Source organism: Neolamprologus brichardi, chromosome 15 (assembly GCF_056152115.1).
Source record: "Neolamprologus brichardi isolate AB-2024 chromosome 15, ASM5615211v1, whole genome shotgun sequence".
Lineage (NCBI taxonomy): Eukaryota > Metazoa > Chordata > Actinopteri > Cichliformes > Cichlidae > Neolamprologus > Neolamprologus brichardi.
The window spans coordinates 38,955,881-38,968,978 of record NC_142118.1 but is presented as its reverse complement, the minus strand read 5'-3'; the positions used below and the strand labels follow the sequence as shown (position 1 = coordinate 38,968,978).

The window sequence follows — 13,098 nt, the reverse complement described above, 5'->3', positions numbered from 1 at the left end:
ATGACGGAAGGGGGTTTCTCTCACAGATAATAATACTGACAACATGCAGAGCAGACTTGCTGCCATGCAAGCTGTTGTGTTTAGCAGAAATCTACTGATAACTGTGCAAAATATCAGCTTAGAAAAGCTGGGAGTCTGTTTTGTTGAGTTTTTATTTAGGATTTGAAATCGCATGATCAAAATTTGGGTGCTCGAGAGCGCATGATGAGTAATAAGGGATGACTCAGGAGTATGAATAAAATATGTCTGACCTTAGCCATATTTCCTAAATGAAAAATATATGAGCTATGAATTGCTGTTTACCATCTCCGAGCTCTGCCTTCAATCTGTTAGCTGCGAGAATATTCTTCATAAAACGTTTAAGTCTGAGTGGATCATTGTCATTGCTTCATGTCAGTGTTTTTTGGTCGGCCTTTTAGGACAAATGTCTTTGAGAATATAAAACTGTAAGTCTGGGCTGGAATCACATGCTCTGTCTGATCTTTTCTGCTCGTTGTGCACTATAAAACTCACATTAATTGTTCAGTACAGTTCAGTTTTATTCATAAAGTGTCAGTTCACAACAGAAATCATGCAGGTGTCAACCTCAGGTGGTACGAGACCATGTATAGGACCAGTGCAGGGCAAAGTCACTAAATCTCCTTATGTCATTTCCCAAATAACTTCCCGAATATTTTATTTACATGTTTCCTGTAGGATTGTGAATTTTACCTAAGACTCTTGAACATGTATTAAATCTGCATGAGTGAGAGCCCAGCCCTTCTCTGTACCCCTTCTGTGGCACCCCACAGGAAAACGTTGGAAACGCCCCTGCTCACTCCACAGTCGTTTCATTTTTCTGCCATTTCTGCCCATCGAGGTCAGACCAGGCCAAGCTAGACCCTAATCACTAACAGACAAGCTGTGCATTCACGCACAGAGCCCCGCTATAAAAGCCAGAAACACCCGTGCTGCTGGTGGAGTCATGACGGAGAGCGGCGGGGCTCTGCAGCGCCTGAGGTGAGTACACGCGTGGAGCTGCAACAACGCGGTAGGAGACGTTTTGTTTGGGCCGACACGTTTGGTTTTAGCTTCCAGAACCGGTTATAGAGCAAAATGTTATATTGCTGAAAAACACCAATTTCATACTTTCAACTCAGGTTGTTTTAAAATATATATTCACATTAATGCCATTAATGGTAATTATAATGTTAGTTGTAGTTTACATCCTTATTTTAATGCTTATTTTGTTTTAATATAAATTCGTTATACTGGATATTCATTATTCCCGCTAAGAAAAAAACGAATTATTATCATTATTATTATTTTTACTGCTGCTGTTGAGAAGCGATAGAAGGCTTTCATGTCTCTTCTCTTCTGTTTCAGTTTTCAGTTTTATTTGTCATATGCAAGTTAGCACAGGGTCAACATTGCAATGAAATGTGTTTGACGAGCAGCAGTCACTCAGCAGCATGATACAGTAGGAGAAAATATAATAAAATATAATAAAATAAAATAAAACAATTAAAAAAAATTGAAAAATAGTAAGGAGCAAAATATTAGAAAGACATGTTAAAAGAGAAAATATGACTAAATATATATGTATCTATAAATATAAATATATGTACACTAGTGATTAAATAAGAAAATCTTGAAAAGAAATATGACGGAGGGCAGATGGGATATTGCACAGGAATGAGCAGCAGAAAATTACAGTATTGCACTTTAAATATAAATATCAATGACAATAAAGTGAAGTGAGCAGTGCAGATTAAACACTTGTGAAGCTGCAGCTTCTGAGTGCTGTGTTGTGTGTGTTTAAGTGTTGTGGTTGAGTTGAGTTGCTTGTTTACATTGTATAAATAATGAAGGAGCAACAGTGACAAACTTATAGGAATAAAGGATATTTTTAATGGAACAGAAAGGCAAACACCTGCATCATAATCATTTAATCCGCCCTGAGTGTTTGCCTCTCTGTTCCATCTCCAAATAAACAAATAATAATCCTACAGGGAAACACCGGGCTATGTGGGTCACATTAAAAGCTTAATGGTGCTAAAACCAAATGTTTTCTAACTTGAGAAATTAAGAATTTATTTGTTTTTGAAGAAAAGGATCACATTTTCATATTAGTGTGAGTCCAACTCAGGACCTTCTTCCTGTGAGGCAAAAGTGCGCGACAGACTTTGAATGGCCAGCAGGGGGCGTTCCAGTTTTATGGGGCTCGTGTTTCTTGCCCCGTGACCTAAACACTTTCCTGACAATTTTATGGGTTTCATGTTTACTTTTAGATTATATTATGTAGAAGATATGTTCAATATTAGCAGAAATTATTATTATTGATTATAGATAATAACCCTATAACCCTAATTATAGAAATTATGGATTATTATTATTATCCAGGATCTGCTCACTGGATTTGTCAACATCAACGTTTTAGTGGATTTCACAGTGAAACTCTGTTTATGGTTTGTATCTGCAGTCGTGTTCACTTTGCACCCAGAACTCATGACCTCTGTGAGGGCTGGAACACAGCTGGGCAGGTTTGCCTTCAGCTCTGCTCCTCACACTGCATCTAACATCTAACAAGCTTTTTAAAACATGTCTCGTAAATGAAATAAGACCTCTGATTTCACATAAACTCTGATGTCAATTTACATTTTATGTTGTGGGGTAACTTTACTAACTATAGCTACACACAACAGTACACAACATCTAAAATGTTTTCGGATTCCAAATAAACCTTCAAATGTATGACAGCAGCATTGTTTTTGTGCACACTACAAAATCAAAAAGAGGCCCACACAATTATTGCACTGTGTGAAATTCTTGGCTCGGATGGTATCACATTGTTCCCAGATAGATCAAACAGACAAAGAAACCACTGTGATCTACAAACAAATGAGTCTGAGAGTCTTGGTGAAAGACTGATCTGGCCATGTGTGCCAGATCTGCAGCTCCGTCGGTGTTATTACGCTTAAACATTATTACCAAAAAGCTCGATTTCAGTCATTTATCGTCTGTAGCAACGATTGATTTAATGTCAAAGTATGTGGTTCATTAAAATAAATTCATGAACATCTAGGTTGAAACCAATTAGAGAAGCTAATGAGACAGTGGATCTTTGGCTCGCTCCCCGTGGTTTTTATCTTTTTTAATTATCTGCAGGGTTGGATTGACCCTCCAGAAGAGTCACTGACCCGTCATTTGTCCCACTGTTACAGTTTGTATGCATTAATTTGCAGTTTCTGATCATTTATCATAATGTAATTAAGCACAAATATGGCAGTAAATACATTTTTGTTTACAGCAGCATTCTTGTGTGGTCAATTACAAATGCAATCAATCCAAAAGCTCAGACAGCTTTTAAAAAGCATTTGAAAGCTAAAAATAGAAATGAGGGCAGACTACCGACTGTGCCGAGTGGGCAATTCTCCACACTGGTTCACGCCCTGAAGGGCTCTGTAAGCTCAAAGCCCACTGTGTAATTTTCTCACTGCAACTAATTACAAAAAAACATTAGTTTGTTAATCTGGTGTGCACCATTAGAGCACAGGAAGTTGATAAAGCCTATTAAGTGGGATATTCCTTATTAGCTACCTGGAAGCACCAGCTCATGATGAGGAGTCAAAATCTAGTTCATATTAAGTTGTTTAGTAATTAATGTTGTTTTTGTTCATATGCACCTGGTCCCCTTACCCCATTAGCCAGGGTAGGGATTTATTTATTTATTTATTTATTTATTTATTTGTTTGTTTGTTTGTTTATTTGGACAAACACTAAAAACACTTTAAGAAACTAGAGCATCCACATACTTTTTGAGCCATGCTTGACGAGTTAAATCTTGATTAGGCAGGTTAACAGTCTTAATATGACACGAGAAGAAAAGTCATAGAATAGAATAGAATAGAATAGAATAGAATAGAATAGAGCATTTCCATCCTTGTAGGTTGCATTGATACAATATAATGACAGTAATTCTCAGACCTCCTCAGCCTGAATAGTGTGAACTTGTTTATCTGCAGTGAATAAGAAAGTGTGCCTTCCTGTCACACCGTTTACAAAGCAAACTCAAGCTCAGGGTGCAGAGCAGAGAAAGGTTTCGTCCACAGTGAGCAAGCACAGAACCATCGAAGCTCAAAACTAACGAGGTGGGAACCTGCTCCACTCTCTCTCTCTTTTCAAATCCAGGTGAGCTGCGTCATCGTGAAACCAACACGTTGTCCACGTGTTGTCTCCCCATTAAAAGACCCCGTCTCACTGCTTCCTGTCTCCACGCTCTCTTCCAGGAGGTGTTGCTGTCCCTGTAATCCACACTCTCAGTCCCGGCCTCCATCGTGCTTCACTCAAGCCATGACTGCCTTTAAGGGCATCTGGACGAAGGAGTTCTGGCGCTGTGTGGCGGCGGAGTTCTCTGCCATGCTGATCTTTGTCCTGCTTGGCCTCGGTTCAACCATCAACTGGGGCACCGAGGATCCCCACCCCCCCGACCTCGTGCTCATCTCTCTCTGCTTCGGCCTGACTATTGCCACCATGGTGCGGTGCTTCGGCCACATTAGCGGAGCTCATATCAATCCAGCGGTCACAGTAGCCATGGTCGTGACCAGGAAGCTGAGCCTGGCTAAAGCAGTCTTCTACCTCCTGGCCCAGTGCGTGGGCGCCACAGTCGGGGCGGCCGTACTGTACGGGATCACCCCCGCCTCTGTCAGGGGTGGGATGGGAGTCACTGAGGTGAGAGCAGGAGTGTGTGTCTTTACATGTGTGACAGTTTTATTCCTCACTGCCGACCTTTTGCCTGTGAATACAGTAATCTGACTACATGCTCACACAGGTGAATGAAAGTATCTCTGTGGGCACCGCCCTGGTCGTAGAGCTCTTCATCACCTTTCAGCTGATCTTCACCATCTTTGCCACCTGTGACCACAAACGTAAAGACCTCAAAGGTTCATCTGCTTTGGCTATCGGCCTTTCTGTCTGTGTTGGTCACCTGTTCGCTGTAAGTACCCAGACACCTGTGCAGTTAGCACTGATTCATCGTGATGTGGGAGAAACTCAGTCGTCACTGTAATCATGAACAGCTTATTATGTGAAGTGGCACATGTTTAAGATGACTTACAAACCTCAGTTCACCACAGAGTGGATACGACACTTCACCCTTTGGTTTGATGGGAAACCTGAAGCATGCTGTGTTAACTCATAAGTGTTATGTAATAATTCTTCAGCAGAAAATATTCAAAGAGGAACCAACAACATAAAGAGGAAGGTCCAGTTTAGTCTCTCACGTTACTGCAGCTGATGAAGCCACAAAAGCCAACCTTCAATTATGTGATTAACTGTTTATAGTGTAGGTTTATTTACATTATTGATGTATGTAACTGAGCTCCAGTGAGCACTGTGCTGTGACTGTTAGTGTGGACAGTGAATTTGATGTGCTTGTTTCAGTCAGTTAGACGACTGAATGGTTTCTGAGTGTTTTCACAAAGTCAGGAGAACAGGAAGGTGCCAGATGTGACAACACCTGGTAGCTCATCAGTTTAAGAGACGGGTCAGTCCTCCAGCTCACAGCAGTCATCGGTGCTTCAATTAAAGGCAGCTGACCTTCTTCTTAAGTTCATGAAAACGTTTCACTGCTTATCCAAGAAGCTTCTGCAGTTCTTTTTTTTTTTTGGACTTTATTTATTTATTTATTTTTTATTCTATTTAAATTAATTTTTTTCACAAATCATGGTTACAATACATAATGAAAACGTTGCGATTATACACACAAAAAAGAAAAAACAAAACAAAAAGAAAGAACCCCCCCCCCACCCGAGGCTCATGTAAAGAGAAACAGAACAAAACAAACAAAAATGTACGTCACACATCTGGAAAATACGTTTTTATACAGTCAATAAATGGGTTCCAAGTCGCAGAGACTTTTTGTTGTGATGAGAGAATCTGAATCTAAGTTTTTCCTGTGGTAAAGAAAAGCACCTCCTTTAACCATGTATGTATGAAGCAGCCTTATCAGACTTCCAGGAATAGAATAAGTCTACGGGCAGCATGTAGCAAATGCTCTGGCATTTTCCTTTTACTTCCTTTTACTAATTTTGTATTGAGATGGCATAACTCCAAAAATGCCCATGTGGAAATCAAGCACTAAGTTCTGCGCACTGATGTGAGATAATGCTTTAAATATATTTCCCCAGTAATTATCCAGGTTCGGACACATCATGTGACCCTCATTTGCTGGTTTATGTCCACACCTGGGACAGGCGGGATCGGCTTCTGGGAAAAACTTTGAAAGCCTCTCTCTCGTTTAATGAAGACGATGAAGAATTTTAAACTGAATTAAATGATGGCGAATGCAAAGGGAGGAAGAATGTATACGATTCAAGCAAGATCTCCACTCATCATCAGATCAATCCACCCCAACGTCTTTTTCCCAATTATTTTTAGTTTATACTAAGTAATAGCCTTAAGCTCTGCATCAGTTTGTATATGACGGAGATTCTCCTTTTGCCAAAAGGATCTATTACCAAAATAATATCCACTTGATTTTTAGGAGGTAGGTAGGGGAATGAAGGAAACAATGTTTTTGCAAAACTTCGTATTTGCAGGAATCTAAACACATGTGAGGTTGGGATATTGTAATCTCTCATCAGAGCGTCAAAGGTGTTAAAAGTTTCTCCTGAAAATAAACTTCAAACCATTATTGTGCCAAATTTGGAATCTTTGTCTGAAATGGAAAAAAGGGTTAAAAGCAACAGGGAAAAATTACTGACCTGTTGCAAACTGAAGCGCCTTCTGAACTGAAGCCATATTTTAATAGATGTTCTTACAACTGGATTTGTTATTTTCTGTTTTTGATTTAGAGCTAGGGATGAGGTTAGGAGGGGAAGGAGGGAAGCTTCTGCAGTTCTAGAAGCTGGTGGAGGTCTTTAACCTCTCCTTGTGAGAGCTGAAGCATCTTCAGGCTCCTTAAACGAAGCCCAGTTGTCCTTAACTCAAACTTGTTGTTTCGTCTGTGAGGTTCATGGCCTGGTTGTGACTGTCCCCTCAGATTCCCTTCACTGGAGCCAGTATGAACCCTGCTCGGTCCTTCGGCCCAGCGATGGTCACATGGTCCTGGGAAAACCACTGGGTAACAACATTTTGATCAATATTCAAAATGCAGAGCTTTGGTTTCTGTAGCTGCAGAGCGAGTGCAGCTTTTGCCATTTTGAAACTAATTTCAGTCCCAAATATTTTCAGGAATTATACGTAGTTAATGTGTGGAAATAGTTATAGTTATAAATTCAATAAGAATCTGCAGCTTTATGGAGCTTTGTGGGAGTTTCAGGTCATTAAGTGTCTGGTCCACAATGCTTTGTTTTTATAGCATCGTTTCCAGCAGCAGGCATGCTGACACAGCAGCAAGACTGTTGCATTGATTAGTGCTGTTTACAGGAAGTCTTCATAGCAACTGAAACAAGAGCTAAACTGCAGACGTCTCCACACAGATACAAATGAATGATCGTGTTTACCTGTTTGCATCTTTATGAGTTATAATGTGTTGTGTTTTTTCCTGTTCTTTAATCGTTCTTCGACGGTTTAACGGCGTCGAGGTTACAGCTGACAGCCTTTGCTCTGCTTCCCTTTGAGCTTGTCCTGTGTGTTTAACCTCTGCTACTATAGTTTGTTCTTGGTTTGTAAAACATGGCCGTTAGCAGCAGACCTGTCCGTGTGTGACCGCTCACGTGCTTCGAAGGCCGGCGCTTTCACTTCGACACATTCATAACGAAACTGAGAGACCTTCAGCTGATCGAGGTGATGACGACCTTTGTGTCACTGCTGAACCTGATTGATTATGTTTGGATAAGTGAACATAAGAAAAATTACTTTTTTGTCTGTTGGATTCGCTTCGTACATCACAGGTTGAGGTGGCGAATTTCTGTCCCAAGCTTTGAAAAAATAATTCTTCTCAATGTGAGCTGTTCAGATTTATTTCTGACTCGTACAAACACACATTTCTGCACATTTGCACTGCCAGCCTGGCTCACGCTAACCTGCTACCACACATGCGCTGTAATGCTTCCTTACCCGACACAAACGCGCAGCATTTATTCTCTAACAACATATTATACAAAATCAAACATGTAACATAAAAACTGAAACAGTATCAAAAATATTTCTCTGTAGATCGGCTCTAACAGAGGTGATGATACGTCAGATTGTGTTGATATCAAACTCATCTTGCAGCTGATTCTGTTTTTGGATGTGATGGTGAATTTTGCACCAATGTGGCCAATGTCAGCTTTTTGTTTGGAAAGTTTTCTCCAACAACAAAGACGAATTCTCTTTTCGACAATAATCAGAGAAACTCTGCTGTTACCCCGACGCCTCGTTAGTATTCTGGGTCTTTGTGTGTTCTTCCAGCTTTGAAGTCGTTTCTTGTTTAGATTTTGATCTTGGAGATTGTTGTAGTCTCTCTCCTTTGTACGGCTTTGATATTCTTTCTGCTTCTCATCATTTTCACACAGCACTGTCTCGTTTCACAGGGAGACTCTTTCTCTTTCATTTCCTCTGCCGTCGCACTTTTACCTGTGTACCTGCTGCTGTGGGGCTGGCATCCTGAACATGGCAGTCGCTGAGTCGGATGTCGCCGCTGTTTTAGTTTTAACTTTGTAACTTTAGACAGTTCAGTGCTTCGAGCAAACATGGGTGTAGCTTCTGGTGTGGATGAGTCACGTCCCCTCAGACTTTAAAAGGAGCGATTTTTAAAATGAAGAAACCAAAGAAGGAGATTGTGAAGTTTGCGCTACAATGTTTCTGCACAGGTCCGGTCCAGCTCTCTCTGCCGTCACTGATTAGACAAACAGAAAGAAGAGCCTGTCATCACACCACCTGTGGCTCACCTGCCTCCCGGTCCCGCCCCCTCACTGCACCACTCCCCCCTGCAGCTGCACCAGGCAACACTTAGACTCGGTTTAAAAGTCAAACTTTGTTCTAAAGACATTTTTGGCCTTCATGTGTAAATTTCTCTCGTCTCCAGCTGGTTGCAGCTGCACATCCCTGAGCCTGGCCCCGCCCGAGGAGGCTTCCTGTTAGCAAAGAGCTTTTCCTTCCCGCCGTCACCGAGCGCCGGCTCACAGGGGTTATTTGATTTGGGCGGTTTTCTCCGTATTATTCTTCAAATATCTCTGCAAACTTCTGACCAAAAGAACGAGCTTCCCACTGCACCACACCGCCACGCTGGCAGGAACAGTGAGCCAAAGATTCACAGTGTAACAGGACATGATGTGCTGGATGCAGATGCTGCAGACAGTCTGCACATGTTTGCTCGCAGCTCCAAAACCAGAAGTTTGGAAACGAGTTCAAGTCAGAATTTCTCTTAAGTGGTTTATTTGATCTGTTTCCACCTACGTGGAAAACAGGATCTGGGCTGGATTAATTATTGATCGATCATTATATTTCTGTGTCACAGCGCTGCAGGATACGTCAGCCGAGCAGCAGGAAGAACATCAATGAGAAGTCATGAATTCTACTTTAACAAGCACAGCCTTTAAATGTCTTCTTATCCTCATATTTTAGCTCTTTAGGTCATTTCTAACATTAACATTGTAAGTAAACGGATATTTGAAGTGTTTTGTTTGTGGCTTCTCATCAGTTTGAATTGATCATTGATCACAATAAACACTGACTGCCCGTCCAGCACCTGATAGCCAAGCAGAGATCCGTCACATAACTAAAATGTTTATTCTCATCAGTGCAGATGATGCGCTCTCAGCTGTTAGCACCACTTTGTCCTTTTTGTCTTTCTATCCTTATCTTCACTCACATCAGTGGCTGGTTCAGGCGATGATGGGCTGCCCGACACTTTCCTTAGATGCTCAGTGAGTGTGCAGGAAAACCAACGTCTCATTATTTATTCTGCTTTTTCCTTTTCTGTAACAAATCTCTGCTCCAGTGTTTCTGTGCTGTTCTGTGAGCTGAGACGGTGATGCAGCAGCACATCGTGGCGTTTACACAAAGTTTGATTTGTTATTTACTAAAAAAGAAGAGAAAGCACTTAATGACTGATAAAGTAAGAAGGAAACGTAAAGAGAAGGATATATCTCATATCTCAGCAACTGTTTTTCTCTGAATTTGGTACAAACATTTAATTTAGTTGATCCTATGACTTTGTTTCCAACGTGATCTCTGATCTCAGCACTTCAGGAGTTAAATATGGAAACATCCTTCCTTTACTAAAGTTTCTCTTGTAAATTTATTACTTTGATTTGAAAACTTCTTTGTTGTCTTGGTTTGTGTTTAAAAGTCCCCGAGCTCTACTGAGATGAAAGCGTAGACCTTCGTTGGAGCATCCTCAGGGTCACCTGTGTGTTCTGTGTTTCCGTGTGTCAGGTGTACTGGGTGGGTCCGTCAATGGGCGGCACCCTGGCTGCAGCTCTGTATGAGTACCTGTTCTGCCCCGACCCAGAGGTGAAGAGACGCTTCTCTGAGACGTTCGTGAAGACGCCCTTCACTGCTGCTAAACAACGGCAGGATTCAGCCGCGGCCCAGGAGCCTCTCTTCTCTGTCATGGATGTAGAACGAGCTGAGCGGAGGGAGAGGGAGGTGTCTGGGGAGGTGCTGTCCTCTGTGTGACGAGAAAGAAAAGAAAGCAGCGATGCTCCGAATGCTGCAGTCTGCTCTCGTCTGCTCCTGTAGACGGGCGCTTTAAAACACTTCACGAGGGGGGGGCTTCTTCTTTTGGCAACCAAAAAGCTTGTGTTGGCTAGTTTTAAGTAAAGGGCTGCGAGGCTTTCTAAAGAAATACTGTGAATAAAAAGAAACTGCTGAAAGTGTGTTTGTGCTCATGTAATATGGATTTCAAGTTTTTCTTTCCAGGGAAGTGTCACATCTGAGGAAAACTGGGGACGTGAAACAGCAACCATGAAGTAACCTTGTCCCCCTCAGTAACAATGTGGATGCAATATAAAGTCAGTGCTGAGCTCCCTGCAAACAAACGCTCTCTGATTCTCTCGTCTTCAGGCTGAGTGTCATTTCTGCCAGAAAACACTGACGCGCTTAAAAGTCGGCGCTCACAGCACGCGCACTCCGGTGTTTATGATGTCAGCAGCTAACAATACTTGTTAGGGTCCAACATTAAGTTTTCATAACCTGAAGACTTCTTAATTTATTCACTGATCTTTCTGTTGTGCTCACAACATCAGGGGGTTGTAGTCTTCTTTTAAAGTGGCATCAAGTTCAACACAAAGAAAGACGGCGCCCTGTGGAGCCTCATCGATTTTTCACCGCTAAAGACAAAAACTGCACACCACAGAAAAACATTTGACCCCTTTGAAAAGGAAACAGTGCTTCGCCAGCAGAGGTGAAGCAGAAGGAAATGTGGCTCATAGTTTCTCCAACAATAAACTTATTAATCCCACAGTAACTGAAAGTGGCTTCAGTTCAGCCACAGCAGAAACGAGGCTGCTGCTGCCTCATATCGCTGTGGACGAGGCCCTGAAGGGTTTCATGGTGAGCATCTTATTACAATCAAAACTGTGCAAAGAACTCGATATATTGTTTCAACACAAACATGATGGAAACATGCACTTCATGGAAGGAGAGGTTCAAGGTGGGAGTCCTCAGCAGACCTGAAATGACTTGAACACAACCTCAGTTCAATGACAGTAAATGTTACATTGTGTCACGTCAAAGTGTAAGAAGACCAGCACGTCCTGATTCAGTGGCTTTAGAAACACCTTCAACAGCAATAATTTGAGGTTTTCTGTTTGACTCTTCTTACATCATTTATGCATTTCTAACCATTCGTTCCACCACAGCTGTGGTTCACAGTTCATATGAAGTGTTTGAGTCCCTAAAAACTGTGTTACGGCCAAATGTGGTCTCACATTGAGGTTTGACAGTTTGCTCAAACTTTTACTGTGCTGCCATGTTTTTAGAGAGAAGAGTCATTTCACTGTTGTTGTTGTTTTTGGAAATTTCTCCAAGAATGGTGCCGTCTGAACTTAGGATGACTTTTGTGAGAAGAATGAATATTTTCCTCTGATCTTGTCTTTCTCACTATAAGATGATGGATTTCAAATTACTTGCAAAAGGCCATAAACCTCTCCCCGACTGATGGGAAGGAGCGATGGCTCCTCTAAGATAAGTGCTCGTTCCTCCGTGGCTCTGAGGTAGCACGATCAACTGAATTCAAACTACCAGAACTTTTACAGGTTTGGTTGATAATGAAACTACACAATCAATGTGTAGTTTTAAATATATAATGACAGAGTGTAACATGATGTTGTTTTGTTCAGGTTGTATTTAACTCATTTCAAGACCTGCTAATGATGAGAACCGCTGATGTGAAGCTGTTATGGTAACTATGGTCCCTGTTGGTCTCGCTGTGGGAAACCAGACCAACCAAACCTCAGTCGTTGCTGAGAAATTCTAGATTTGCTCTAAAATCTTATTTTCTGTCTTGGAGTCTAATGTCTGAATTTGCAGGAGCTGTTCACGACACTGAAGCATCCACACTGTGCCTATAGTGTAATAATCTATTAAGCACTCAAGTGTGGAACAGGAGCTGGATCTACTAAGCAGCAAAGCTCACCAGGTGACTGGATGCACGGTGGCTCATTTCAACTATAAGAAACTGAAAGAATAAACTGTTAATATCAGAGTTAATGCAGCAGTAAAGCCTCTTATGGCTCTGTGAGACTGCAGCACTCATCACAGAGCAGAACAGCAAACTGTTAGATCAATGAAAAACTGCGACGTGTAAAGTTTGGCCTCGAGGCCTGAAACAGATTAAGTTTGCATTTAAAAATGTGTCGGTGTGAGTTGTTGTGCTGATGGGAGGGAATCTAAAAAGATTGTTCTTCTTAACAACTCTGCAATAAATCTCTGAAGAACAGCACAGAAAGTTCTTTTAATGTATGAATATAAAACTGGCAAAAGATGCTCACCTCGGCACTGCTGTACTGACAGTGTGTCGTTGTTGCCACAGCAAACAGGTGCACTGTTGCCCTCTGTTGGTGACAGCAGCAGCGAGCACTGCTGTGCAGCTTTACAAGTTTCATTCTCTCGACCAGGAGTGTCCGACTCCAGGCCTCGAGGGCAGGAGTCCTGCAGGTTTCAGATGTGTCCTTGATCCATCACAGC

General features: G+C 41.7%; 1 protein-coding gene across 1 annotated transcript; it reads left to right on the top strand.

Moving 5' to 3' along the window:
- The first annotated feature begins 964 nt into the window (after nt 1-964).
- Nucleotides 965-10,624, top strand: LOC102795273 (aquaporin-4-like). Its single transcript, XM_006791903.2, has 5 exons — nt 965-999; nt 4,269-4,710; nt 4,811-4,975; nt 7,022-7,102; nt 10,345-10,624. Exons 1-5 carry the CDS (start codon nt 965-967, stop codon nt 10,585-10,587), a joined length of 966 nt encoding a protein of 321 aa, XP_006791966.2. The 3' UTR covers nt 10,588-10,624.
- Nucleotides 10,625-13,098: the final 2,474 nt, after the last annotated feature.

Coding starts and splice junctions, on each gene's coding strand:
- LOC102795273 (XM_006791903.2), top strand. CDS start 965: ATGACGGAGAGCGGCGGGGCTCTGCAGCGCCTGAG. Junction 4,711..4,810: donor GTGGGATGGGAGTCACTGAG/GTGAGAGCAGGA, acceptor ATGCTCACACAG/GTGAATGAAAGTATCTCTGT. Junction 4,976..7,021: donor GTGTTGGTCACCTGTTCGCT/GTAAGTACCCAG, acceptor CTGTCCCCTCAG/ATTCCCTTCACTGGAGCCAG.